We start from the raw sequence: 27,283 nt of genomic DNA, 5'->3' as shown, positions 1-27,283 counted from the left end.
TGTCATTATCACTTCAGTACTTTCATCCCTGGAGAACTAGGAAACCAAGAAAGGAAAAAAAAATGCAAAATTTCTGAAAACTGAAAAATAAAAATTCTTCGATGCTATATAATTAAAGTTAGAAACAGACCCACCGCCACATACATGCAGCGGAGAGAAGCTGAAACTTCAAACAACTGATTTATCACAGCAAGTAATTACTTTATGTTTTTCACAAACATTTGAAACCTATTATTACTTTCACAGTGGCACACATCAACAGAAGACTGTCACCTAAGGGAGAAATGGTGAACTGGGCTGTAATTAATTTCTGGTCGAATATATCATGAAGCCTTTAATGTTGTCAATAAAATGCTCTAGCCACTAAAAATCCCCAACCTCTCCCTCCCTCCTCTGTCCCTGTACCCCAAAATGTTTAATCAGCGCCTTTGTGAAAGATTGCCAAAAGGAGCATGAGAGGCGGTATTAATGCTCGCTGCAAAGTTGAGGCCATTGATCCGCTCCTTCCCTTGACCCGGGTATCAAGAGAGAGACGTCAATCAAGAGCTGGCCTCGCACACCCCCCCCCTTGTTTTTTTCATTTGACTCCCATCTCCAACTGAGAAAAACAGAAGGTGTGCAATTCTTTGGAGAAATTTAAACATGTGGATACCAGGCAATGGAAATCATTACAGCAGCAACTGAAGGCTATATCCTTAAAGGTTAGAACACAAAGATTAAGAGTGCCTCCAGGAAAAAGTGAAATGGCTGATCTGAATAAAACCTTTCCATCAATTGGAAAACCACAGCACAGCAAAGGAGATGAAGAGCTACAGCAGATGTGACATTTATATTTTTGAGTACCTACATGTTTATTTTTTGAGTTACCGTTCAGAGTCTTATATGACCTTTATAGGTCATGCAAAAAACAGTAGCCAGCTTCTCTATCTGTCTAACTCCCCAGTACGTGTGGTGAGCAAATGCTACAACCATGATCTTGACTGTGAAAAGAAACAGGCCTACAATGCTTCTTTCTTCATTCATTCATTCACACACACATGCATTAGTTTGTCCATCCTGTCAACAAACATTAAAGCGCCTGCTTTACACTCTATACCTGAGGAATCTTTGCAGTATCTTTATGGAATTAGATGGGAGTTAACTACCCTCCTTTTACAAGCCTTTCCTCTGATGGTCTCTTTTGACAGGGGTCGAGGTGGAGCTCTAGACCCCTGAACCCCATCTCTGGCTACACATAGTGCAACTCGGGGCAAGTCTTATCTGCAAGGTACCCTAGAGTTGATCTTCTAGTCAAACCCTTATTTTATAGATGAGGAAACTTCAGCCAAGAGAGCTCAAGGGACAAGTGCACAAGTTTATGCAAAAATCACGGGCTGAATTTGTTTACCAGCCACCCATTAGATAAAAAAATACTATTTTGTTCACCCCGAAACTCCCAAGAACACAACGTGTCGCTGCCTCAAAGTAATAATGGTGACTCTGTAGGGGTTTTAAATGATGATTTAACCTAATCCATAAACGTGCTCTCAGGTAATTTTTACTTTCACTGCCTGCAGCAGGAGAAGAAAAAAGAGTAATGGGGACTGAAGGGGAATAAGAGGCTGAAAGAAAAATGGCCTGGATATTGTAGAGTCTCAAAGAACATGAGGTTAGGCCAGTATTCCTCCAAGAGTGCCCCAAACTACCTGCAGCAGGATCCCCTGGGCGCTTGTTAAACAAACTGCAGTTGCCCGGGCCCCACCTTCAACCTTCTAAGTTGGAATTTTTAGGAATGGAATCAAAGAATTCCACCTAAAGCAAGTTCCCTAGGAAATTCTTATACCCTCTAGCTTTTGAGAACCACCTGGTTAATCGGCTTGGTGTTTTAAGAGTATAGGCGTATGTACTTGAGATTTATGATAGAGTTTACCAGCGATATGAATCGTGCACTGGCTCTAATTTGCGGTATGGTTCCAAGAGCATGGTCTTGGGTGTCCAGTGCTATTGCTCCGGGACGGTTGTTTGGAAAGTGGGCAGAGGACCAACAAGCAGCACCAAGGACCTAATGGCTGAGCAAAACCAGGCCCAACACATTCCAGCGTGAGAGGGATCCGCAGAGTCCTCCAGTGACACTGCTAATTAAAGCATTAATCACAACTGCCAAGACCAGAGCTCAATGGAGACACACAACCAGAAAAAATAAAGGAAAAGAAAATGTTTGAAAGATGAGAGCCTAATTGAAAAATAAAATCGCATTTTAATTAAACGAAGCAAAACAGAAACCCAGTATTTACCAGATGACAGCCCTGATTTCACATGGTTAAGAACATTCAGAGACTCTGGGGTTGGACTGACCTAAGTTTGAACCCTGAATCTTATTATTTTGTAAACTGGGAATTTACTTAGCCTCTTCAGGCTTTACTTTTTTTCCAACTAGAAAATGAGGTAATAATAGCTACATATATAGTTTCAGGGAGGATTCAGTGAACCAATGTAGGTAGAGCATTTCCTATGGTTTGTGTCATTTACTGAGTTCGATTATATAACAGTAACAATAATTACCCTTTCATTAAAATGGTAATATATCATCATCGTCACTGGGAGAAACTAACTAATTTAAGCCTCTAGGTGATTTACACTAAAGGTACTTGATTTCTAGAAGCTGTCTTTGCTTTAGTGAAAGTTAGTCCGGAGTCAAAGGTTTACAAGGCTAGGTACATGTTTATTTCTTGGTAACCTATCTGTAATTAGCTATGGATGCTCTCTGATACGTGCATGGAAATTCATATTCATCAAACATACTTGAAAACTCAAATTACATTTTTGAACACTTTAGACTGCTTACTATTACGAAGAAGTAAAGGAAAATGAAAACAAAATTCAGAAACCAAAAGCAAGCAAAATAAATCATGGCAACTAGTCACAGGAACTTTATAATGAAGTGGGGAGAAAGAACACATTAATAAAAATTAGAGCTATAAAATATTAAATGATGGGTACAAATGAAGAACCATATTGATATAATGAGGTATTAATTACAGAGTACAGAAAATCGAGGTGGGGGAGGAAAGAGATTATAAAGCGAGAAATCGATATGGACCTGGCTGTTAGGGGGGCTGAGAGAGCAAAAGGGCCTGGCTGGGTGCTGACCACTGAGCTCACTGTGGCCACCTGGCCTCCTTTCAGCACTGTGGTCTTATTCTCTTAGACTGGCAAGTGGTGTTAGGCAAAGCAGGGGGCGGGGAATGGAGAGAAAGGCTTTTTGTAAAAGATGGAACAGGAAAGGGAGTGCAGAAGCAAGTCTGGCCTTGATATGGTTTGTAAGGGGTTGTAGCTCTGCTTTTACCACTGTAGCAATTGTGCCTGTCTCCTACTTTTAAGCATCAAAATTAAACATTCTATCTTAATTTATAAAACAAGACAGGTCAGCTTTCAGCCTCAAGTTTTTCAGTAAGAATTCTAATAGAGTCAATAAATGGTCATTCATGGGCTTTAGTCACAGAATAAGCTTAATGCCTTTCTAGAACAATGCAATCTTTTCCTGGCAGAAAATGGCCTCACTGGGTGAATTAATTTAATTTCCGCACTATGACGACTACAGAGGTAGTGCAGGGGATATAAATAGCACAATTTGATGACAGATTCTGGACAAGTCACTTCTGATTTCTGTTCCTTGGGATCTTCATTGGAAATAATAACACCTGTCATCTATGCTAATCTCTGAATCATTCCAATTCACGACCACTGGCTGCCAATAATCGCGAGGAACCCTAAATTATACATTGACATTACGTATGTACAAGGTATGGTGACATTAATTGAGCGTAATCAAAGGAAATCTTACTTAATCAAGGCCTCACACATCAGACAGTTTATGAGAAATCAAACACCAGTACTGACAGGTATTACTTTTTGAGAGCCTTCTAAGTACTCATTGTTTTATGGTGCTCTTGGGGGATATGAAGACCACGAGGCGTATTCACTTGCCTTCAGAGAGCCCTAATTAAGCAACTGATTTCAATTAATTGTTAGAATGTATGGAACCTACTATAAGTGCAACAAACATAGAAAAAGGAGATCAGTAGAAAGTGGTATGGTTAGAAATAGGTATGGTCAGAAACAAAGTCAAATAAAAGTTTAATTAGGGGGATGTAATGCTATTTAAATCTACTTATAAAGATATTTACGAAAATTTCCTCAGAGATCATGCCATACAAATTTGTTTTGTTACTAAATTTTATTAACCGGCATACTTCCTTAAAGCTATTTAGCCCATTATATTTCCCAATTTACTTGGGTACTTGGGAAAGTCAGGGCTAGTTTTGCATCACCATTAAATTCAAGAGGTATAACAGAATTTTTAGTGGCATCATCATTAAAAGAATTTTGGTAGCACACTAATCTCTCCTACAAAATCAATCACAAATCCACACGGTTAATGATCTTGAGTCAAAAATCTGGAGTATTGCAGGTAAAGGGTGGAAAAGGTATAGGTTACCCCGAATCAGAAAGGCAGTTAAGACTAATGGCACAATAAAGTTGGGGGAAAATGTGCAAATGATGTGAAAAAAGAATTTTTTTTAGAAACAAAGTTGCTCTTCAAGCAAGGCAAGCAAAGAAACTTTTATGAAATGCGGGGGTGTTTCATATTTTCAGCAGAGTCACCTCTGAAGCTTACCCCCCTCCTGACTCATCAGAGTGACAGGGAGTTAGGGGACCACAGGTCTGTCTAGATGTCTGTGGGTGCTTCCAGCAGATGGCAGCATGTCATCGCTAATCCCTATCCATCAAAAAATGCCCTGGTCACTCCAAATAGGAAAACCCATAACTTTTCCTGCCCAAAACCAAAATAATGTTCCTGGTACAACAGGTTTGTAGGAAGTAAGTGTACCTAAGCAGCTCCCTTGGAAGGAATTCAATATTCTCAGCTACGCCAGAGGTCCTTCCTGGCCTTAGAGAAAGTACAAGGTCAAGGATAAAGCAGGGGCCCAAAACTGATATATTTAAGCTGGCTTTGTCACTTGCTCTGTCACCTTGAGGAAAGCACCTGAACCGTTTACCTCAAAGAGGAGTTGGAGAAATTAAAATGAGAAGATGCTTTCATTTACTGAGAAGAAAGATGCTGTATCAATTTGTGGGTAAAGAACTACTGCGGTGCAGGCAGCACGTTCACACGCTGTCCTTTTCTGGCTCTTGTACCGTGGGACCATTCCTTCCCTATCCTCTTCTGGGGTTCCTCTTCCTTCTCATGCCCTTTACAGGCTGGTGTTCCGCAGGAGATGGTTCGCCATCTCCTCTAATAGTTGTTTTTTTGTTGTTGTTGTTGTTGTTGTTTTTGGCGGTATACGGGACTCTCACTGTTGTGGCCTCTCCCATCGCGGAGCACAGGCTCCGGACGCGCAGGCTCAGCGGCCATGGCTCACGGGCCCAGCCGCTCCGCGGCATGTGGGATCTTCCCGGACCGGGGCACGAACCCGCGTCCCCAGCATCGGCAGGCGGACTCTCAACCACTGCGCCAACAGGGAAGCCCTCCTCTAATAGTTTTAAACAACGACCCCATGCTGAGGATTCCCCAAACTGTTCAATCCAGGCCCCTCCCGTCCTTCACTCTCCTCCAAGCTTCTAGCTTACACATCCTGGTGCACATGAGCCACCTCCACTCGGAAATCTCACAGGCATCTTACACTTGTCACGTCCACGATGATCTTCCTTCCACAAAGCCTATTCCTCCCTCTTCCTGTAGGGGTATCTTATTTGATGGTACTGGGACCCAGCTGGATAGCCATGTCAGAGAGTGGAGGGTCATCCCTGACTTATTTTTCTTTATCTTCACCATTCAATCGCTCTTTAAATCCTTCACATTTTAGCTCGTTCATACGTCTCAAATCTGTCTCCTCCATTCCCACCAGGACTGATCTGGTTCAGGCCCTACACACCTCTCTCTTTACAATCACCTTCCAATTGGTCAGCAAGGCCTCCAGCTTTATTGCCCTCAAGTCCATTTCCTATACAGCTACTGAAATAATTTTCTTAGAATACAAATCTGACCATCTCACTCTTCTGCTTAAAGCCCTTTAGGTCACCAACAGAATAAAGTTGTCACTCCACAAATATTTATTGAATGCCTACTACATGCCAGCTATTGTTCTTAGCCCCGGGGCTACAAAAGTGAACAAGAGTCCTTGCCTTCTGGAGCTCACAGACAGACGAGGAACAAATAAACAAGGAAATATAAAATATGTTAGATGGTGATACGTGCTGAAACATAAATCAGGGTAAGGAACATAGGGAGTGCTGGTGGGAGAAGAAGGCGTGATTTGAAACTGTAGAGAGAAAGCCTCTGATAGGGTGGCGCTTATCCTGAGCTAGTTCTGATTTCTCCTCAGGTCTCCTATTTTATCACTCCTGCTCCAGTCACTCTCACTGCCCTTTCTGTTCCAAATGGCTCTCTCCCTATCCTGGATAATTTCATTTAAGATTAGTATTAAGTATCACCTCCTCCAAAAATTAATTCTGCCTCCATCTCCTCTCTCTCCAGATGGGTTAGGGGAACTCAAAAAAGCGTTAGATATTTCCTTTATAAAGGTCCCCATTAATGTGAGTAAAAAATTTGGGCTACTTATTTCCTATGACTTAACATTTAGGACTTTCAAAGCTTTAAAGCTCAACCTTTAAAAAAATTGAGGTATAATTGACATATAACATTATATTAGTTTTTCTTTTCTAGAAAAAAAAACCCAGCTTTATTGAGATGTAATTCACATACCATACAATTCACTCATTTAAAGTGTACAATTAAATGTCTTTTAGTATATTTACAAGGTTGTGCAACTGTCAGCACAATCTATCTTGGAACATTTTCATCACCCCAATAGGAAACCTTGTACCCATGTCCCCATTTCCTTCCAACCCACCTACTCTAAGTAACCACTACTCACTCTCCTTTCTACCTCTATAACTTTGGCTATTTTGGGCATTTCATATGAATGGAGTTAAACAATATATGGTCTTTTGTAACTGGCTCCTTTCACTTAACATAAAGTTTTCAGGGTTCATCCATGTTGTATTATACATCAATCAGTACTTGAGCTTTTAGTTGAATGATACCAACTGTATGTATGGATTTATCAAATTTTATTTATCAGTTGATGGTTACCTAGCTTGTTTCCACTCTTTGGCTTTTATGAATAATGCTGCCATGAAAATTTGTGTACAAGTTTTTGTGGAGATATAAGTTTTCATTTCTCTTGGGTATACATCTAGGAGTAGAATTGCTGGGTCATGTGGTAACTCTATGTTTAATTTTTTGAGGAACTGATGAATTGTTTTCCAAAGCAGCTGCATCATTTTATATTCCTATCAGCAATGTATGAATGTTCCAGTTTCTCCACATCCTCTCTAACACTTGCTATTGTCTCTTTTTGATTATAGCAATCCTAGTGGGTGTAATGTGGTAACTTATTTTGATTTTGATTTGCATTTCCCTAGTAACAAATAATGTTGAGCATCTTTTCAGGTGTATATTAGCCATCTATATAGCTTCTTTGGAGAAATGTCTATTCAAATCCTTTGCCTATTCTTTTTATTAATAATTTAATTTTTCCCCAATAGTTTTAGATTTAGAGAAAAATTGAGAAGATAGAACAGAGACTTCCCATATAACTTACCCCGAGATTCCCTATTATTAACATCTTACATTAGTATGATACATTTATCACAACTGATGAACCAATACTGATACATTATTATTAACTAAAGTCCATAGTTTATTCACACTTTCTTAGTTTTTACCTAACATCGTTTCTCTGTTTCAGAATCCTATCCCGGATACTACATTACATGTAGTTGTCATGTCTTCTTAGGTTCCTCTTGGCTACAATAGTTGGTCAGATTTTCCTTGTTTTTGATAACCTTGACAGTTTGGAGGAGTACTGGACAGGTGTTTTGTAGGATGTGCATGTATTCGAATTTATTTGATATTTTTTCTCTCTATTATATGCATGATTTATGCATGTTGATGCTGACCTTGACTGCCTGGCTGAAATACTATGTGTCAGATTTCTCCACTATAAAGTTACTCTCCCCCATTCCATATGTACTCTCTGGAAGGAAGTCACTATGTGAAACCTACCTTAAGAAGTGGAATGTTTGGCTCCACTACCTTTATTTTTTATAAGTTTATTTATTTATTTAGGCTGCATTGGGTCTTCATTGCTGTGAGTGGGGTTTCTCTAGTTGCAGCGAGTGGGGGCTACTCTTTGTTGAGGCTCATGGGCTTCTCACTGCAGTGGCTTTTCTTGTTGCAGAGCACTGGCTCTAGGCGCATGGGCTTCAGTAGTTGTGGCACACGGGCTCAGTAGTTGTGGCTTGCAGGCTGTAGAGTGCAGGCTCAGTAGTTGTGGCGCACGGGCTTAGTTGCTCCGCGGCATGTGGGATCTTCCCGGACCAGGGCTCGAACCCGTGTCCCCTGCACTGGCAGGCGGATTCTTAACCACTGTGCCACCAGGGAAGTCCCTCCCCTACCTTTAGAGTACGGTAGCTACATAATCTATTTGGAATGCCTCTGCACAGAGAATGCCTCTGCACAGATTGAATACCAATGTATTCAGTCATTTATATCAGTATGGACTTATGGATATTTATTTTATACTTTGGGTTATAATTCAGTACTACTTTATTTATTTTCTTACTCAGATTATCCCAACTTTGCCATTGGGAGCTCCTTCTGTTGGTTCCTGTGCCTCTTTGACACAATGTGCTATGTGTGTGCATGTTTTTAGTACTTCCTTACTTTCTGGTACTACAAGATGCTCCAGGCTCATCTTGTATATTTCCTGCTCCAGTCCTACAATCAGCCATTTCCCCCAAGATCCCTGCTTTCTTTTTTTGAAGAATAGTACTTAGAAACTAGATTCGGGTTACTAGGTATGCTCATTGCTACTGAGATATCTTTATCTAGTCTTTAATTAGATTATTTGTTTTTGTATTATTGAGTTGTAAGAATTCTTTATATATTCTGGATATGAGTCCCTTATCAAATATATGATATCCAAATATTTCCTCCCACTCTACTGGCTGTCTTTCACTTTCTTTATTCAATCTCTTATTGAGTTAAACAAATATTGGTGTATTGTACTTCTCCATATAAACTTATGTCCAGAGGCGGCAGTTCAGGTAAGATTTTTTTTCTCTTTTGGTCCCTGGGTACCAAATGGTTCCTTCTCTACCAGTGAGATTTTTCTGGTATCTTCTGTGGAGATGCTCCTGCTTCACAGTATGGGCACTATACATGGGAGATATAGAGCTTCACTGGTTAAGTCAGCATATATAGAACAGCTTCAAAGCTAACCTGGAGCTGCTGGAAGAGGGACTGGGGCTAGAGAGGGGTGGGGCATCTAGAAGCAGAGAGAGCCCATCATTAAAAACAAAATCACTTGGTTGGTATCCCTCTAAGAGTGATCATAACTCTGCTACATCATGGGAAATAGATGATGAGTACCTATGCTGGGAAGAGCAGGGCTTTCTTAGTAACCATTCAACGAGAAAAGAGAGGCTGCCAATTTGGTCTTTTATACCTCACACTAGAATCACTCTAATTGCGTTTTTGTTTGCTCTGAATGCTTCAGACCCTACCATGGAATTGAGGAGTGAGCAGCTTTCCCCAAATTTGAAGCTTGTTCCTACACTAGGTAAGTTGTATAGGGCAGATAAAGGAATGCAGGTCTCCAAATATGCTTAGAGGTTTCAGTATGTCTATTCACTATCCAACAACGATATGAGAGATTATAATTTTGATTTAATGTGAAACTGGGAAGTGGTAGATAGGGTGTAGTACTACAAATCAAGTGTCATTTATTTAGGAAATGAAGAAAAATTTAATATACTTTGATATTCATTGACAGCTTACAAATTAATTTTCCAAATCCAATATCATCTGTTCCTGAGTTCCATTAAGGTAGGCAGTGCAATTTTCATCAGAGAAGTTCAGTGATTTACCTAAAGTAACACAACTCCAAGCTAGGACTCTAGCACCTTAAGAGTGGTTTGACTTCCACCACAGTGTTCTTGCTAACAGAATCTTCAAAGGTCGAATGGTTTAAGAGGGCAGCCAAGGAAGCCATCTCAATTTTAGTGTGTTCTTGATATATGGATCTAAACACAATCTGAAAAGACTAACCTAATATATTTTTGACCCAGAGTTGACCCAAACCCAATCCTAACTTGCAAAAGGAGGAAAGCTGAAGTTGAAGGTTTGAGGCCATCAATCTTGTTGCATATCTCAGATGGAAAACGTCAGCAAACTAGCCAAGAAAAGGATTACTGAGCAAAAGTGAAGGAAAACAGCTAACAGGTAGGAGTATTCTAGATGTACATAAAAGAGTGTGAGTTTAAATATAATGAAGATCCTTTACATTGGAAAAATTCTCTGTATATGAACTGCCTATGTTTATACACACACACACAGTAATATCTTTTTTTCCAACCAAGATATTCTGAAATTTACATGGAAAACCAGTGCAGGAAACACTGAAACATGGAAAACAATGGAATATTGAGGAATGGCCAACCTTCTCTCATGAGGAATCTAAAAATACAAAATGTGACTGCCTGTATTCTTCAGCATTCTCCAGAGAAACAGAACTAAATGGATATGTGTACATAAAACTATATTACGTAAATACACATATATCTATATCTATATATATAGAGAGAGTGATTTTTTATTGGGGTTATAATTGACATATAACATTATATTAGTTTCTGGTGTACAACAAGAGTCAATATTTGTATATATTGTGAAATGATCACCACAATAAATCTAATTAACATCCAGGAAAAAAAAAAAAAGGTCTTCTACTTTCTAGTTAGTCTGTAGTGATTTTCCAGGACAAAGCCTCTTTTTGAGTCTGAAAAATCAGCGGTGGGTCAAAACCATAGCAGAGAAAATTACCATAGGGGACAGGGTCTCTCTGTAATTCTGGTCATGTTATAGGTTATCTCGATCCTTTGCTTACCCAAGATTTATCCCTATTAGAGATTAGCTGGAGCAAAGGTGTGTATGAAAAAAGTGACAACTCAACAATACCACTGAGTAGTGGTTTACCACTACTCAACAATACCGCTGAGTAAAAGAGTCAGCATAAATGGAATCAGTGCAGATCTCTCATTTCTTTATTATGGAAGGAGTGTTCTATTTTCCACTGGCCGGGAAGGCTATGAAAGTAAAAAACTACAAGAGCCTTGCAGCTTCTTGTTAAATAAGTTTTCTGACACATAGCAACTAGTGATTAATTACTGTGTTAGAAGATTACATTCCTATAGAGATTTGCTGGAAATACAGATGCTGTCTATGCTTGATTAGACTTGCTTAAGGAATGCTGAGACACACTGCTGCTACAGTCTATTATTTCTGGCTATTTTGGTATTGCTGTTATATTTACTTTACATAGCTTCACATTCAGTAGAATTGATAGAGCCCATTTCATAAAACCTGTCCCTACCAAAAACAAGAACAGAAAAAATAAGGCTATGAAGTGTGTTTATGTGTCTGTGTATGTATGAGAGCGAGAGAAAATGAAGGAGAAAGAGACTATGAATAGTAGGGATGTAGTACTCCTTTTTGTAACACTTTCTCTCTACAGAGAAAGAATTGCAAGGGAGATGCTCTGTTTCTCATAAGCCAATAAGAAAACTGACCCACGTCAGCTGGTTAAAACGTTCAGGGCATTAAAGATAAACTAAACTTTGTCATTATCCAAATTCTTTACCACAAAAAGAAGCCTTGATTTGATACCTAGTCATTCATCCAATACACAAAATGAGCACTTACTCTGGTCCATGCACCGAGGAAACAGAAAAAATCTGGGCTTCCTGGAGCTTACAAGTCTGGTAAAGATGTGTCTGTTGAGCTGAGATCAGGACAGAATCATCCAATGCTATACACTTAAGCTAGCCTATCTCCTCTCATAATCCATTAAGAGTAGTAATAGCAGTACCTCTCCCAAGAGGTCACATTTCAGCTTATACCCACTTCCTTGGATACCACTCCCAAATCCAACTGTGAAAGGCATGGCTTTGCTGAAGAATTGCTTTGCCGGTATATGGCCCATCAATGCCAACCTCAATACCGCCCAGTCAACATTTCATTATTCAGATGCTAGTGTTTTTACTATGTGTTCAGGCCCCATACTGTCTGCCAAAAGCTGTGTTAATTTACTTATTTCAGCTAAATAAAAAAAAATCATTTAAAAAAAGGTTGATTGAATTTAGGAATTATATTCCTCAGAGAATTAGTAATGCTTCTCTGTATCCCTCAGGCCTCCATGTTCTTATCTTCCCCTTGTCAATGTTATTATGAATAGACTAATTCAATAACGAGATCATTCCCCATCAGAGAGACCAAATAAATGCAGCATTCAGTCACACCTGGTTTCCCTAATCTGAGCAAGGAACGCTTTCCAACAAATTTAGCCTAAAATAGGGAATTTAATGAACACAAATAGAAAGAAAGACAGGGAAGGAGGACAGAAAAGCAGAACAACAGGGTAGCAGTGGAACAAATGGAGTGATAGATTGGAGAAGACAGGTTAAAAGTGAAGATACTTGCTTATACGATTTCAAAACAAAGATCCTAGCATAGATGTCTTAATAGCTGTCAAAGTAATATAACATTTCATCATCCCCTTAAGTGTCTCAAGAATTATTTCAAATTTTCTTGAACTTCTACAAGAATCAAAAAATCAAGTGAAAAAACACAGAAATACTAAATATTAGGTAGGAGCATTCTGGACTATTAAAAACAAAAGACTTCCTCGCCATAAAGGAGTTCATGGAATAATTCATCTAGGCATAATCGTCAATAAAGCACCAACACCATAATCATTATCCATCCTGTTAAGTTTTCATTAAAGCTCCAAAGGTCCACTGATTTTAAAAAGGTACGGCTAGTGCTGATACCATATGAAGAGAGAATAAAATTAACTCTTGTATTTGAAAAAGTGTATTATAAGGAAACACTAAAAACTGAGATCAGCAACCCTAGAAAAGAGAAAGTGAAAATGCTATTTAAAAAAGAACCTTCAATTACATAAAGGAACAGTGCGAGCAGTGATGAGTAACCATTTTCCCCCCAATGAAAAAAAGAAGGGGGGATGGGTTTCAACTGGGAAAGATAGAAGAGATGAGGAAAAAGATTCATGTAAAAATATTTTCAACACGTTATTTAGGATGAGAGAAAATGTAAAAGATTCAAATGTCTACAAGTCTGCATATACGTAGATAACTAAATTATGGTTTACTTACTCCATGGAACATTTGTTCAGGTGTTAAAAATAATACTTTCAAGGGATATTAATGGATATGGGAAAAACCATGCTTTCACAGATTATTATTGATATAGGAAAATGCAATTAAACGAGTAAAAAACCCATTAACAATTTTGTAAAGAGAAATGATATGCATGCCCATGAGAACTCACCTAGACACACAGCACATGTACAAAAACCAGGAGAAAGTATATCACATATCATAGTCTCTAGATTAAAAGTTTATGACTAATGTTTATATATTCTTATTTCTATTTTATGTTACATATTTTATGCAATGAGTATATATTACATTTACAATTAGAAAATAAAGTTACTAAAGTTCTGTAGTAAAAGAACTTAGGTTCGACAATAGGAAAAATTACCTGTTTAAGAGTTGTTAAACATCCAATAGAATTTTAGAGAATTACCTTCTCTATAACCAAAGTACATCTATTTGTTCCATTTTTTTCCTTTTTTTGAAATTGAGGTATAATTGACATATTAGTTTTAGATGTAAACATAATAATTCAATATATGCATATATTGTGAAATGATAATCACAATAAGTTTAATTAACATCCATCACTTCTGTTTCTCTTTTTTTTTTGTGGTACGCGGGCCTCTCACCACTGTGGCCTCTCCCGTTGCGGAGCACAGGCTCCAGACGCGCAGGCTCAGCGGCCATGGCTCACGGGCCCAGCCGCTCCGCGGCATGTGGGATCTTCCCAGACCGGGGCACGAACCCATGTCCCCTGCATCGGCAGGCGGACTCTCAACCACTGCGCCACCAGGGAAGCCCTCATTTTTTTTTAAACTAAGTTTTTAAGTACTAAGAACCCATTTTAAAAAATGACTTGATAGACAATGAGGCCTTGGCTTTGGTACAGGAACTGAGCTCAATCTTTCCACCTACCTTGCAAAGTCCAGGTCTGCCTCCCGAGACATGGTGATGTTGGTCAAATTCTGCTGAAGGACAAAAATGTTCCTACACATCTTCTTGATGCCAGACTCACTGATGCGCCTGAAGTACTGGGCGCCGTTAATAAGGATGCAGGAGATCAGGTGTCCTAGGCCTGAGGGATCAGCACAGGGCAGGTGGGGAGGAAAGAGAAGACAGATTAGTGCCATCTTGCATAAACCGACACGGGATTTCTCTCTTCTACTGCTCAGAAAATTTAAATAACCAAGGAAAACTTATTTCTGATGGTTGGACCAGCTGATCTTACAATGATTTCAGAGTATTTAGACAGTGCCCAAGTAGTTACAAATGGGGAGACTTTCTGCTGGCAAAAAAACTGGTATATCTGCAGCTCCAGCACTGCCATATACAGTTAAAGTCACCATTCCAGGGCTTAGAGTACACGCCAGGTTGTTTTAAACTATTGAAGTGCAAAGAACTCTTGTTTTTCTGTAGAGTTATTTTAAAGCGGAGAAGAACACATGTAAATATGATGATCTGTTTGGTCTCCTTTTCCTCCTACAAAACAGGTAGGGGTGTACTTTTGGCTCAAAAGTTGATTGGCAACCTACATAAGTAAAAATAAGAAAATGGGCTATTGGCATTAATGTTACTACACCTCAACACTGACAATGGAGTATACTTCTAAAGTAGTAACTGGAGAGAATGTAATCAGAAACAAAGTGCAAAGGAAAAGCAGAGCATGCATTAACTGTGGAGTTCCTACAAGACACCTGTGCACTTCTCTGGCGTATCGTAAGTGATCTGCTCTCAAGGTCTATGAAATTCAGCAAAGAGCTGGGTAGTACATCAACAAACTAAGAGGTCCCAGTCAGGTTACCCTAGGTAATGAAGTTGAGGAATGCTGGTTCAGAAGGCACATGTGGGTTACCATTCTTAGAAGTTAGACTTTAATTCTAAATACTTGGAAATAAGTAAACCTCTCTTCCTTCTTTTTCTCTTCTTCTTACAAAGTTGGACTCTGGCAAGATGTTCTCCCCAGAATTCTAAAGTTAGTCTGACTAGTCACAAGCGGTCTACTATTTTTGTCTCAGGGCGTAATTTCAGGGTCAATGGCTCCTTCTGTCTTCAGAATGAATTTTCCCTTGATTTGGACAAATATAGAAAAAGGACAGGAGAAGGCACTGTCTCTTGCTTCAGCTACACTCACCCAGTGTGGCTTCAAGACTACAAATTCGTGTGTATGTGCTACTATTTGAAAGCGAAGTAAAAAGCTTTCCACTCGAAGGGAAAGAAACACACACATGGATTTTACATTTAAAGCAAGACAGTTTACGTGAAAAACCTCTGTAGGTTATTTTGCTGTGATTCTCCTGAGCCCGTAACTTCACGCAGAATTTTGTTCTGCAGTGCTTTAGTGTGGTCTGCCCTACTTGGAGGCTGTGAGGCAATGCAATGCTTGTAGAGAATAATAAATAAAGAAATAAATGTATATACCAATTAAGTATAAGCAATTATAATAATAAACCAATTAAAAGTTGGTCTGCTTTGTATTATCACTATACATCAGGAATTCTAAACAATATCTGTGATTGCAATACTCCTTAAAAAAAAAATTGAATACTCCTTCTTGACACACCAAGAAGACTGAGACCACTGCCACCTCCCCAACTTGGGAAACTCAATGTTATGCCTTTTGAATTTAGAAAGTGATATCACAGAGGGATAGCTAGCTTTTTAAATAGGAATCCTCAAATTTATGATTTTTTTTATAGTTGAAATCTCTTCTATGTCAGAGGATTATACCTGTATCTCAAGAAGATGTTGCTGCCCAGCAGAATTAGATGTTAAGAAATGTCTGGTCAAAATGAGAGGAAACTTCTGGGATGTGAATGTTAATATGTGGGGCTTGAAAGAGCCACTGTCAAGAGCCCGAAGGGAATTCTGTGTAGTCAGGAAAGTGATTTCTTAGATGTGCCCTGTACCGTCAAGCTACAGAGTATTCCTGCAGTCTCCAATTCACAGAGCCATGGGGCTGACTAATAGCTAACCTTTTTTCATACTTTCTGGCTAAAGTCTTTTAGGGATACTCCCCTTCAGAACAGATCTCCATCACTATAATTTAATGGGAAAATAGGATTGTTTTGGGGGGCAAGGGGTCCACATTTGCTAGAACAGAACCATTTCATAAAGCAAGACATGGTCATGCGTTGACACTCTTTCCATCTTTAGGCTGCCACCATCCTTTGCGCTAAGTACATTCTTAATTGTTTTGAATGACACTGGCTCAATTCTGTGAGATGCCACAGATACTTTTGGCCCCCAAGTCTACATATAAACCAAGCAGAACAAGAAATAAAGGGGATATAATTTGAAATCCTAAAAGGGGTCCTTTGGAGGAATTCATCACGAAAATGATTTGGCTGGCGGTGCATTTTTTTAAATGTTGAAGGCGAATGCCTTTGGAAAGTACTGTCTTTCACACCCTTCCTTACTTGCTCGACCCTGAAGGCATTTATGGATGCAGCCTTCTTAAAACTGCTGCTCATCAGAGGTTTCTGTGTTTTTCAGACAACAATTCGTTCTCTGAGAGAAAACTTCCTCTTCCAGTGATAATTTTAGCCAACGAGGGGATCTTTCAGGGTTGTCTCTGTATGGTGTGTGTGTGTTTCTTTTTCCTTTATGAGCTCCTCTTGAGTTCATCTGTGGTCCACTCCACAAATTTACCCAGCTCTCATGAGCAGCATGTCAAGGAGGCAGCCTGGCTGCCATCTGCCTTACCTCGGATTAAATCTCCTTATGAAGAAGGAGCAGATGGAAGCCATACTGTTGCCTACCTAGACACACACACAGAGGCTAGGCACTGCAGCTTTGAACCAAAAGGAAAAACAGACAAAAAAAATCAACAACCTTTTCCTACAAGTTTTGAACTTCAGTAATAGAGAAAATCAGGAGAACCTTCACCTTTCCTTCCTCCCAAACTCCCAGGGACAGAGGCAGGGTCTGACCTTCAAATATATACTGGAACTTGTGCTGCTGGAGGCTGGCACTCATGGCCTCCTCAATGGCGCTGATATCTTTGTTGAGCTTGACCACCAGAGGGTCATAATCCATACTTTCCACATTAGCGACAATGGCGTAGTTCCCCTCCTTCGCTAGAGGGATGAGATAGTGGAAACAGTGAACCCTGAAAGGGAGAGAGATGGAGAAAGCAGTTAGTAATAACTCTTTCTGATGAAAATAACCATTTTCTTGTGACAGAGCACCCGAAAATTTAAGACAGCAGTGGCCCTGTAAATTTTTATGTATCCCTCCCCCTTTTCACCAGAAAGCCTTCTAAGTTATTCTATAGTAAAACTGTGTGATCTCAAACAAGTCAGCTTCTGTGATCCTCGCTTGTTTAATCCATACATTGGGGGTGAGGAGTAGATGAGCTCTAAAATCCTTTCCATGACAAGATTGCTTGCATAGAGTGAAAAGCATTATCTCTTTCAAGCAGATACTGTTGTAGTGAAAATGAGAGGCAGAGGTCACAGATCTTTGAAACTTTGGTTTCAATTGCCATTTACTAGCTATGTGACTTCAGGCAAGTTACTTTCTCTCTCTAGGCCTCAGTTTCCTTATCTGTAAAATGGGGATGATAACAACACATACCTCATAAGGTGCTCCGAGGAGCTACTACATAGAAAGAGTATAGAGCACAGGGGCTGGCAATATTATATTTATTATTGTTAACCTATTACTTAACCAAAACACTTACTGAACATGTATGAGTGTGTTAGAAATTGTGCTAGGCCCTGGGAATGTAAGACACAGTTTGTGCCATTAAAGACTTCACAGCCTAATGGGGATGACCAAGAAAAAAATGACCAAAAGATGACAGTTTCTCACTCAGAAGCATGTGTACCCAGGGTGCCATGGAAGTTTGCAGAGGAAAGGTTCAGAACAGGAGGTGATACCTGTCATAGAGGACATATCTGAGTGAGCTTGAGGAAGGAGTACATTCCTATGTTGAAATGCCCCGAGTCAGTCTGATAATGTAAAACTCTTAGGTTCTTTTTGGTAGGTATCATTAACTGCCAAGGAACTCTGAGATGCGTAAGGATTGGCTACTCCATAACCTCTGTATTAAGCTGTAATGAAAGACGTTGCAGGCCAAATAATTCTACCACTCATACAGGTATTTATTAAAAACAAACAAACAAACCCCCTGCACCATCCATTGGCAGGCAGAGTTGAAACAGGTTGTTCTGTAAGCTTAGGGATTGTTTTAGGTTCTCTGTCTGATCTTGACATGGAAGGTTGACTGGGAGTAGACATAATGACAATTCAGAGTTAGGATTCTGTTATGCTTAGAGTTGGCATCAGGTAACAAGAAATATTCCTAAACAAATGGCCACAGCCTTGGGCATCATCCCTAATGATGCAACTATAGGTTTAACCATAATTTTTCTTTTTTTTGAGTCAGGTTTATTGACAGATAATTTACAAACAGTAAATTTACCCGTTTTAGTGTACAGTTTTATGAGTTTTGACAAATGCAGCCAGTTGTATAAGAATCAGCATAATCAAATTATAGAACAATACCATCACCTCCAGAATTCCCTTGTGCCACCCTTGAAGTCAGCCCCTTCTTATACCCCAAGGCTCCTGCAGCCACAGCTCTATTTTCAGTCCCCACGGTTTTGTCTCTTCCAGAATGCCATATAAATGCAATCATACAGCATGTGGCCTTTGGGGTTTGGCTTCTTTCAATCTGAGATTTATCCATGTTGCTGTTCATTCCTTGTGATTGCTGAGTGGCCTCCTGCATATGGATGTGCTACAATTTAACCCTTCACCAGCTAACATCTGGGTTGTTTCTAGTTTGGGGTGATTATGAATAAAGCTGCTTCGTGTATAGGTTTTCGTGTAAATATAAAATTTCCTTTTTCTTGGGTAAATATCTACAAGTGGGATTGCTGCATCATATGGTACATATACGTTTAATTTTATAAGAAACTGCTAAACTGTTTTCCAAAGCAGCTGTGTGCTATTTTGCTTTCCTACTACCAATGTACAAGAGTTCCGGTTGCTCCACATCCTCAAAAGCACTTACTGCTGTCAGGTTTTTTTTTTAATTTAAGCTTTATGGAGGTATAATTGACATTAAATTATAAGATATTTAGTGTATGCCATGGTAATTTTTTTTTTTTTTTTTGTGGTACGTGGGCCTCTCACTGTTGTGGCCTCTCCCGTTGCAGAGCACAGGCTCCGGACGTTCAGGCTCAGCGGCCACGGCTCACGGGCCCAGCCGCTCCGCGGCATGTGGGATCCTCCGGGACCGGGGCACGAACCTGTGTCCCCTGCATCGGCAGGCGGACTCTCAACCACTGCGCCACCAGGGAAGCCCTGCCATGGTAATTTGATATCTGTACACCCTGTGAAAGGATTCCCTTCATCTAGTTAATTAACACACCCATCACCTCACATATTTAGCCTTTTTTTTTTAACATCTTTATTGGAGTATAATTGCTTTACAACGGTGTGTTAGTTTCTGTTTTATAACAATGAGAACATGAAGTACTACTGTCTCAGCAAATTTCAATTATACAATACAGTGTTATCAACTATAGTCATTCTGGTTTACATTAGATCCTCAGACCTTATTTATCTTAGAGCTGAAATTTGTACCCTTTTACCAGCCACTTCCTATCTCCCGCATCCTCCAGCCACCACTTTTCTACTCTGTTTCTGTGATTTTCTTAAAAAAAAGATTCCACATATAAGTGATACCATGCAGTAGTTGTCTTTCTTTGTCTAGCTTATTTCTCTTAGGATAATGTCCTCGAGAGCTTATCAATTAAAAAAAATTTTTTTAAGTCATTCTAATAGATGTATAGTGGTGTCTCATTGTGGTTTTAATTTGCATTTTCCTAGTGACTAATAATGCTGGACATATTTTCATGTGTTTATTTGCCATCCATACATCTTTTTTTTTTAAGATTTTTTTTTTATTTGGACCATTTTAAAAGTCGTTACTGAACTTGTTACAATATTGCTTCTGTTTTATGCTTTGTTTTTTTGGCCAAGGGGCATGTGGGATCCCAGCTCCCTGACCAGGGATAGAACCCGCACTCCCTGCATTGGAAGGCGAAGTCCCAACCCACCAGACTGCCAGGGAAGTCCCGCCATCTATATATGTTTGTGTTCACATCATTTGCCTAATTTTTTTATTGACTTGTTTTCTTATCGTTAACTTTTGAGAGTTCTTTATATATGCTGGATACAAGTTGACATGCATTTCGTAAACATTTTCTCCCAATCTTTGGCTTGTCTTTTCATCTTAACAATGTCTTTCAAAGAATTGTTTTAAATTTTGATGAAGTTTAATTTACCAGTTTTTTCTTTTATGGGTGGTACTCTGGGAGTCAGCTTTAAGAAATCTTTGCCCAAACAAAGTTACAAAGATTTCTTCCTGTATTTGCTTCTAGGAGTTTTATAGTTTGAGGTTTTACATTTAGAGCTATGATCCATTTTAAGCTAAGTTTTACAAAGGATGTGCTATATTTTTGTAACCTGCTCATGGAAGGGAATCCAAGTACCTTGACGACTAGTTCATTTTCATGATAGGTGATCACCTTAACGGTTGCTAATCAACTAATGATTAATTTTGCCAATAAAAACTCATTCTGACATTCATGTGCTAATTATTAAAGTATATGGTTTTGATCAGGATACCAGTAACGGCATCAGTTGTAGTCCCTCCAGAATGTGACATTTTTGATATAATGAAAGTTGATCAACCCTGGAGTGGGATTCACGCCTAGGGAAATTGATTGCTACTGTGGTTGAAATTTAAACTAAGTAACTCTTAGTTGAAAATAGAATCAAGCCATTAATGCTAAAGTATTTTTACAGTAAATTATAGACATTACAACCTCAGACGATGGGAAGACCACATATCAATACAGAGGCATGAGGGTGTGAATGGAGGACCGTTTTAAGGAATGACCAGAAGTTCCTTTTAGAACATACAGATCACATGACAGAGGCATGAGGTGAGCTTGGGGAGATGCGCAGGGGCCAGGTCATCATAAGCTTTGAGCCATCTAAGGACTCTGGACTTTATGTGAGAAGTCACAGGGAGTCTTAAGAGGATTTTAAGAGGTGAAATTATATAATCAGATATGAGCTTTGGCAAGATGCCTCTGCACAGTATAAAGGGTGAATTAATGGCGGAGAACGGTAGAAATTAGAAGTAGAGACTACTTAGGAAATTACTATGAATTGGAGGTGAGTGCTTATACGATCCTGAAGTGAGTGGCAGAGAGGAGAGATAAAAACTGTTTTAAGATATTATCTTCCTCTCCCAAAATGATTAGAGATGAAAAGAAATTAAAATAGTCATTGGCAAATGTCAAATCCAGAAAAAGGATTTTTTTCTTTTTCTGTTGAATTCTGGCATGTTGTTGCTGACCTTAACACAACTCTGGCGTTAAGGTTTTCTGCAAATATTGCTCATTACACAGCGGGATGGTTGATTTCCAGAAAGTGCACACTTAGGATACCAACAGCGACAGGCAGTTACTGTTCAACCCACTTAGAACCCTCCTGATGGTGAGAGAAATCAGCTGATAAAGGTGACATTCTTAGCATCTTAGACTCAAATGGCAACTTAATTTTCTTCTTCTAAAGTTCAAATAGAAAAAAAAAAAAACCTCAACAATTTTTAATGGTCTCACCATGTCTTTCATCTCTTGGGGGTGTCACATGCCTTATGATTCAAACTAAAAAAGCACTGCTTAGTGGTTAAATGCGACCTACAGTGACACAGGTAAAATGTCACATGCTCTTTGGATGGTCCTTCAACACAGAACCTACTGGATTTGAGAACCCTTTTCGGTTTTTTTTTTTTAGTGAAACAAATAAAGTGTTTATTAGGAGGAAAAAGAGTACGTGTGGATAGACACACAGGTGGGGAGAACCCTTTTTGGTTTTAACTTTAACAATGTTAAAGAAAAAGATGGGCTATGGATATAAAATATTTGAGGGAATAAGACAAATTTTTGGCATTTGAAGTTGTTCTGGACTTGCTAGCTTTCCCCATTAAGTTTTTCCCATTAAGTTTTTTTGGTCTATTCTATCTGTGCTCTCTTATTATAGTGGCTTCTTGGGTAAAAGTGCCAGAGACAGTGCCTAACCAGCCACTTCTTCATTGTACCAGCTCCTGGACCACAGGGCCTAAGTTCTAATTCTCCTTTACAGCGGATGGGAACAAAACAAACCTTAGCTGCTGATGGTGACAAGGATGATGCTGGCCATGCAGTCTTTGTACCTCTTAAATACGTCATGGACTGCCAAGTGAAAATGATCTCCAAACCAGTTCATTTTCTTTAATGAGCAACAGGTTTTGTTTGGGGAGCCCACACTTACTTTATCTGGGTTTGATTTCAAACCAGCTAATTCTCGAGAGTCACTGAGCACTTATTATGCAGCAGGACTGTTCCAGGTTCTGGAGCCAGAGCAGTGAAGGAGGCACACCTGATTCCTGCCTTCTATGTGCTAATGGTTTCTTCCACAGTCACCCACCGTGGGTGCCCAGAGCACTTAGCCATCTCCTCTATTCTAGCTTTGGACAACTACATTAGTGATTTATTTGAGATTTTCCTTATTCATTTTCTATCATCAACTGTACAAACAAACAAAAGCTCCTTACTGTGACAAGGAGTGAATGAAATGTGTCAACATTCACTATCTGAGCAGTACGTGGAGTGTTCTGTCTAGTTTTTTGTACCATACTTGAACAGGAACAAAGACAATTTGGAGCACATTCATAGGAAAGCAACCTGAATGTTGAAACCATGTTAAATGAAGACATAAGGAAATTTAATTTGGAAAAAATAAACATGTTTAGTGTTTTCATTTAAAGTCAGGGAAAGATAATTCTGCATCCAGGACTCTAAAACTCCGTCTTTTTTTGTTATCTATTCTTAAAACGATCTTTTTCTGTTTTTAAACTAATGATGAAGGAGATATAGCAATAGGTGTTACAGCATTGAATGGTTTCTTGTAAAGTTAATAAACAATGACTAAAATATGTTCGGCATTATTAAGAACAGTACTGCCAATATGTACAAAAATAAAAAGGGCAGGATAGAGGTCAAGGATTGAAAAGATCTTACTCAAAGACCTTTGGGTAAGGCAAAGATGCCTTGAAAGTATCCCACTTGGAATTGACTACACACTACAGGCTGAGCATTCCAAATGAAGAGCACACCGTGAACCCACACAACCAATGGCATAAATTCCAGGAGCCGTGACAGTAATTAACTTGACGTTCCCTTGTTCTTCTGCGCAGCCCAGGTAACAGAGCCATCAGAGTGTTACTGGGTGTTTTTTTCCCCCCGTCGATTGCGTTTATCTTACTCACAGAAAATACCCGATTTATTTCACCGTCAGCTTGTAAATAAATAGAAAACAAATCTAACACTTATCATAAAACAAATCAGAAATCATAGAGGAAAAGCCTTTATTTCTCAACAACTGAATGTAAGAAATAAGATCAGAAATAATGCTGAGTAAAACAGACTCGAAATCTACCATGCCACTTCAGTTGCCCTACTCGAAGGTCTTCACAAGCAATACAGAAGTAACTCACTGGACAAGATAATGAAGAATGCAAAAAGCAAGCAGCATACAAAAGAAGTGACATCAACAATACATTATCAAGTAAGCTTTGCCTGAGCACACCTGCAAGGTAGCCAAGTTCTAACAGGAGTCCAAACATATGAACCAAAATCCTATTTACATTTTTAAAACCTAAATCTACTAAAAGACTCGAAACAAAAAGGCAATACTCTATCAACTTTAATAATGTCTCACAGTAATACAAAAGAAAATGTATTACTATACACTTTCTGATCCTGAGGTTTTTGATCCTGATGCTTCAAAACTATATATCCAACTGTCTATTTGACATTGGTACCCAGATGTCTAATAAGCATCTCAAACCAAACATCACCAGAACGGAATTCTTGATTTCTACCCCTCCCCCAACCTTTCTCAGTCCCTCAGTCTCTCTCACTTCACTCAATGGTCTTGGCATCCACATAGTTTTGCTCTGTGGTTTCCCTGGAGTCCTGGCCCCAAAGCTGTGGTTTTCCTGGAGTCCTTTCTTTCTCTCACTGCCACCAGTCCTGACCCAATCCAATCTATCAATATATCAGCTCTACCTTGAGAACATGTCCCAAATCCGACACTTCTCACGCCTTCACCTCTGTCATTCTGGTGCTCATATCTCGTCTTAACTGATCCCTCTGCTTCCATTCATATTTCTCCCGGCAATTTTTTCCCCATACGACAGCCAGAGTGATCTTCTAAAAATGTGAATGAGTGAATGAACGAATGAATATCTCCCCCTTGCTTTAAACCTTCTAATAGCTTCTTGATGCACTTAGAATAAAATATGAACTCATGCTGTACAGCAGAGAATGGCACAACACTGTAAATCAACTACACTTCAATAAAAAAAATAAAACAATCCGAACTCTTCACGTGGTCTGTAAGACCCTATAATGAGTCGGGCTCCATGACCCCACGTGATCAGGCTCCAGCCTGCCTCTTTACCTTTCCTTCCATTCCTCCCCACCTCCTTATTCACCGGGCTACAATCATACTGGACTCCTCTCTGTTCCTCAAATCTGCCAGTTTGGTTTTGTCTCAGGACCTCGTGAGTGCCCCTCCCTGCCTGAAACTCTTCTCCACTAGGTCTTTGTACAGATGGCTCTTTCTTGGTACTTTGTCACAATTTCCCTGGCCATTTTATCTATGAAACAAAATACCAGATCTCCCTTTCTCATCAACCCTAGCCATTCTCTGCACTGTCCAGTATAACAATAGCTACATGTGGCCATTGAACACTTGTGACGTGACTAATCCAAATTTTGACGGGCCATAGCGTAAAAGATGAAGTAGATTTCAAAGGCTTAGGACAAAAAAATGCAAAATAGATCAATAATTTTTATGTTAATTCCACATTGAAATGATAATATTTTGGATATACCAGGTTGGATAAAATATATTATGATTTACGTGTTTCTATATTTTCAAATGGAACCATTAGAATATTTAAATTATTTATGTGGTTCACATGTGTAGCTCACTTTATATTTCTATTTGATAGCATGGTTTAATTCCATTCTGCTATTTTATTTTTTTAGTTACACTAAGCTGAAATTTCCCTTTTTATTTACTCACTGGCTGTTTACCCCAATTAGAATGTAGCTCTATGAAAGTAGGGACCTTGAGTGTTTTTGTCATTGTTGTATCCCAATTCTTAGACCACTGTCTGGAACAAAGACAGCACTCAATAAATATTTATTGAATGAATAAATAAATGATTGGAGACTTTCTGGTCTTTTCTTCCTACCGTTTCTAGAGGTGTGATAATAGAGTCTACCAAAGTTAATCAGAATATTCTACACTTCAGGGGAAGAAGCAAGAGTCCAAGAATATCGTATCTTGGAAACTTCTTGAATTATGATTGAACTTAATGTCTTCAATTGGGCTTTAGGTTCTTTTTTTTTAAAATATTTATTTCTTTATTTGGTGGCACAGGGTCTTAGTTGCAGCAGGTGGGCTCCTTAGTTGCAGCTCCAGGGCTCCTTAGTTGCGGCTTGCCAGCTTCTTAGTTGTGATGTGTGAACTCTTAGTAGCAGCATGAATGTGGGATCTAGTTCCCTGACCAGGGATCAAACTTGGGCCCCCTGCATTGGGAGTGCGGAGTCTCATCTACTGCGCCACCGGAGAAGTCCCGGTTTTAGGTTCTTAAAGAAAGGGATCGTGGTTCTAGCATCTGTATACTCCCTTCTTAGTACAGATTAGCATAGTACCTTACTAAAAATATCAATGGCAATAAAGTCATCATAGTCGAAAAGCTACCATATTTTGAGCACTTACTCTGTGGTAGGCATTGTACTTATAACTTATCATTTCGTTTATAAAATCTCTAAGTTAGAAATTACTGTTCCTATTTTTAAGAGGAGGAAACTGAGTTAGTAAAGTTAATTAACTTAAGATGGCCTAGCCAACTAGTATAGACATTCCAATCTAGATCATTCTGATGTCATAGGCCATGCAAACTCCAAACCACCATATTCACAATACAGCGTGTGCTTAAAAATTTTAACACTAAAAATCACTTTCAGTGTAAAAAAAAAAAAGACATCTATAATACGAACCAAAAATGATAGTGATACTCTCCAGACATCAGTGAGTGATTTATGACCCACAGTGCAATTAAATCACAGTCTTGTGCTTGGCTGTGTCATACCTGACTTCCAGGTGTAGGACCAGCAAGCAGCGGTCAGCCATGTCCTGGAAAGATTTTGCAAGTTCGCTCAGAGTCTGCATGATCTGCTCTGACACTGGCGGGAGATCCACATTCACGTGGTTATCTTGAGCAGGAGACAGATCTGAAAGAAGGGGTGAGGACAAAACACCAATCATTTCATTAGATGCCTACAGATAGTTTTTGAAATGACATATGATTTTGTTGTTCATCATGTTGTTTTTATCAATTTGGCTAATACTAGTGTTGGCAGCATCAGACATCTGAGACATGACAGACTATTTCGGTACTTGATTAAGCATAAAAGCCCAGCTGATTGTCTTGCAGAATGACAGAAACAGGAGCTCAGAGTTGGAAGTGAACTTAGTAATCTAGCCCAACCATGTGGTCTATGCTTGTATTATCTGTACATCTTCAAGTGGCTGTTCAGCTTCTGCTTGCACACCCACACAAATATTTGTGTAAGGAAACTCAATTCCTCTTGTGGCAGCCTATTCCATCTAAGAAAGATATGACCATCTTACATCAAGCCATGTCTGTTGTCATTGACTTCTAATCATTGGCCCTGGTTCTGCCAACTTAACAATCACTCTTAATTGTGTCAGTACTTCAAGTACTAAAGATATCTCTTTTGGCTTCCCTGAAGTCTTCTCCTTTTTGGGCTAAATGTCCCCAGACTTTCAACTATTCTCCAAATAATCCAACTGAGTCATTTTATAATTCTCATAATTCACCAAAAAAAAACTC

At 39.2% G+C, this 27,283-nt stretch overlaps 1 protein-coding gene across 1 annotated transcript in view; it reads right to left on the bottom strand.

The window, feature by feature from the left end:
* Window positions 1-27,283, bottom strand: part of EXOC4 (exocyst complex component 4) — an 822,005-nt gene that overhangs the window by 40,950 nt on the left and 753,772 nt on the right. Inside the window, exons 15-17 of the mRNA XM_065883517.1 lie at window positions 26,519-26,660; window positions 17,214-17,392; window positions 14,200-14,359 (exon numbers count right to left, since the gene is read on the bottom strand). Coding sequence (XP_065739589.1) covers window positions 14,200-14,359; window positions 17,214-17,392; window positions 26,519-26,660 — 481 coding nt within the window. The remainder of the gene's footprint in view (window positions 1-14,199; window positions 14,360-17,213; window positions 17,393-26,518; window positions 26,661-27,283) is intronic.

The sequence above is a fragment of the Phocoena phocoena genome, chromosome 9, assembly GCF_963924675.1.
Source record: "Phocoena phocoena chromosome 9, mPhoPho1.1, whole genome shotgun sequence".
Classification (NCBI taxonomy): domain Eukaryota; kingdom Metazoa; phylum Chordata; class Mammalia; order Artiodactyla; family Phocoenidae; genus Phocoena; species Phocoena phocoena.
Note: the sequence above shows the minus strand (reverse complement) of the source record. Positions and strands in the feature narration are given on the sequence as shown.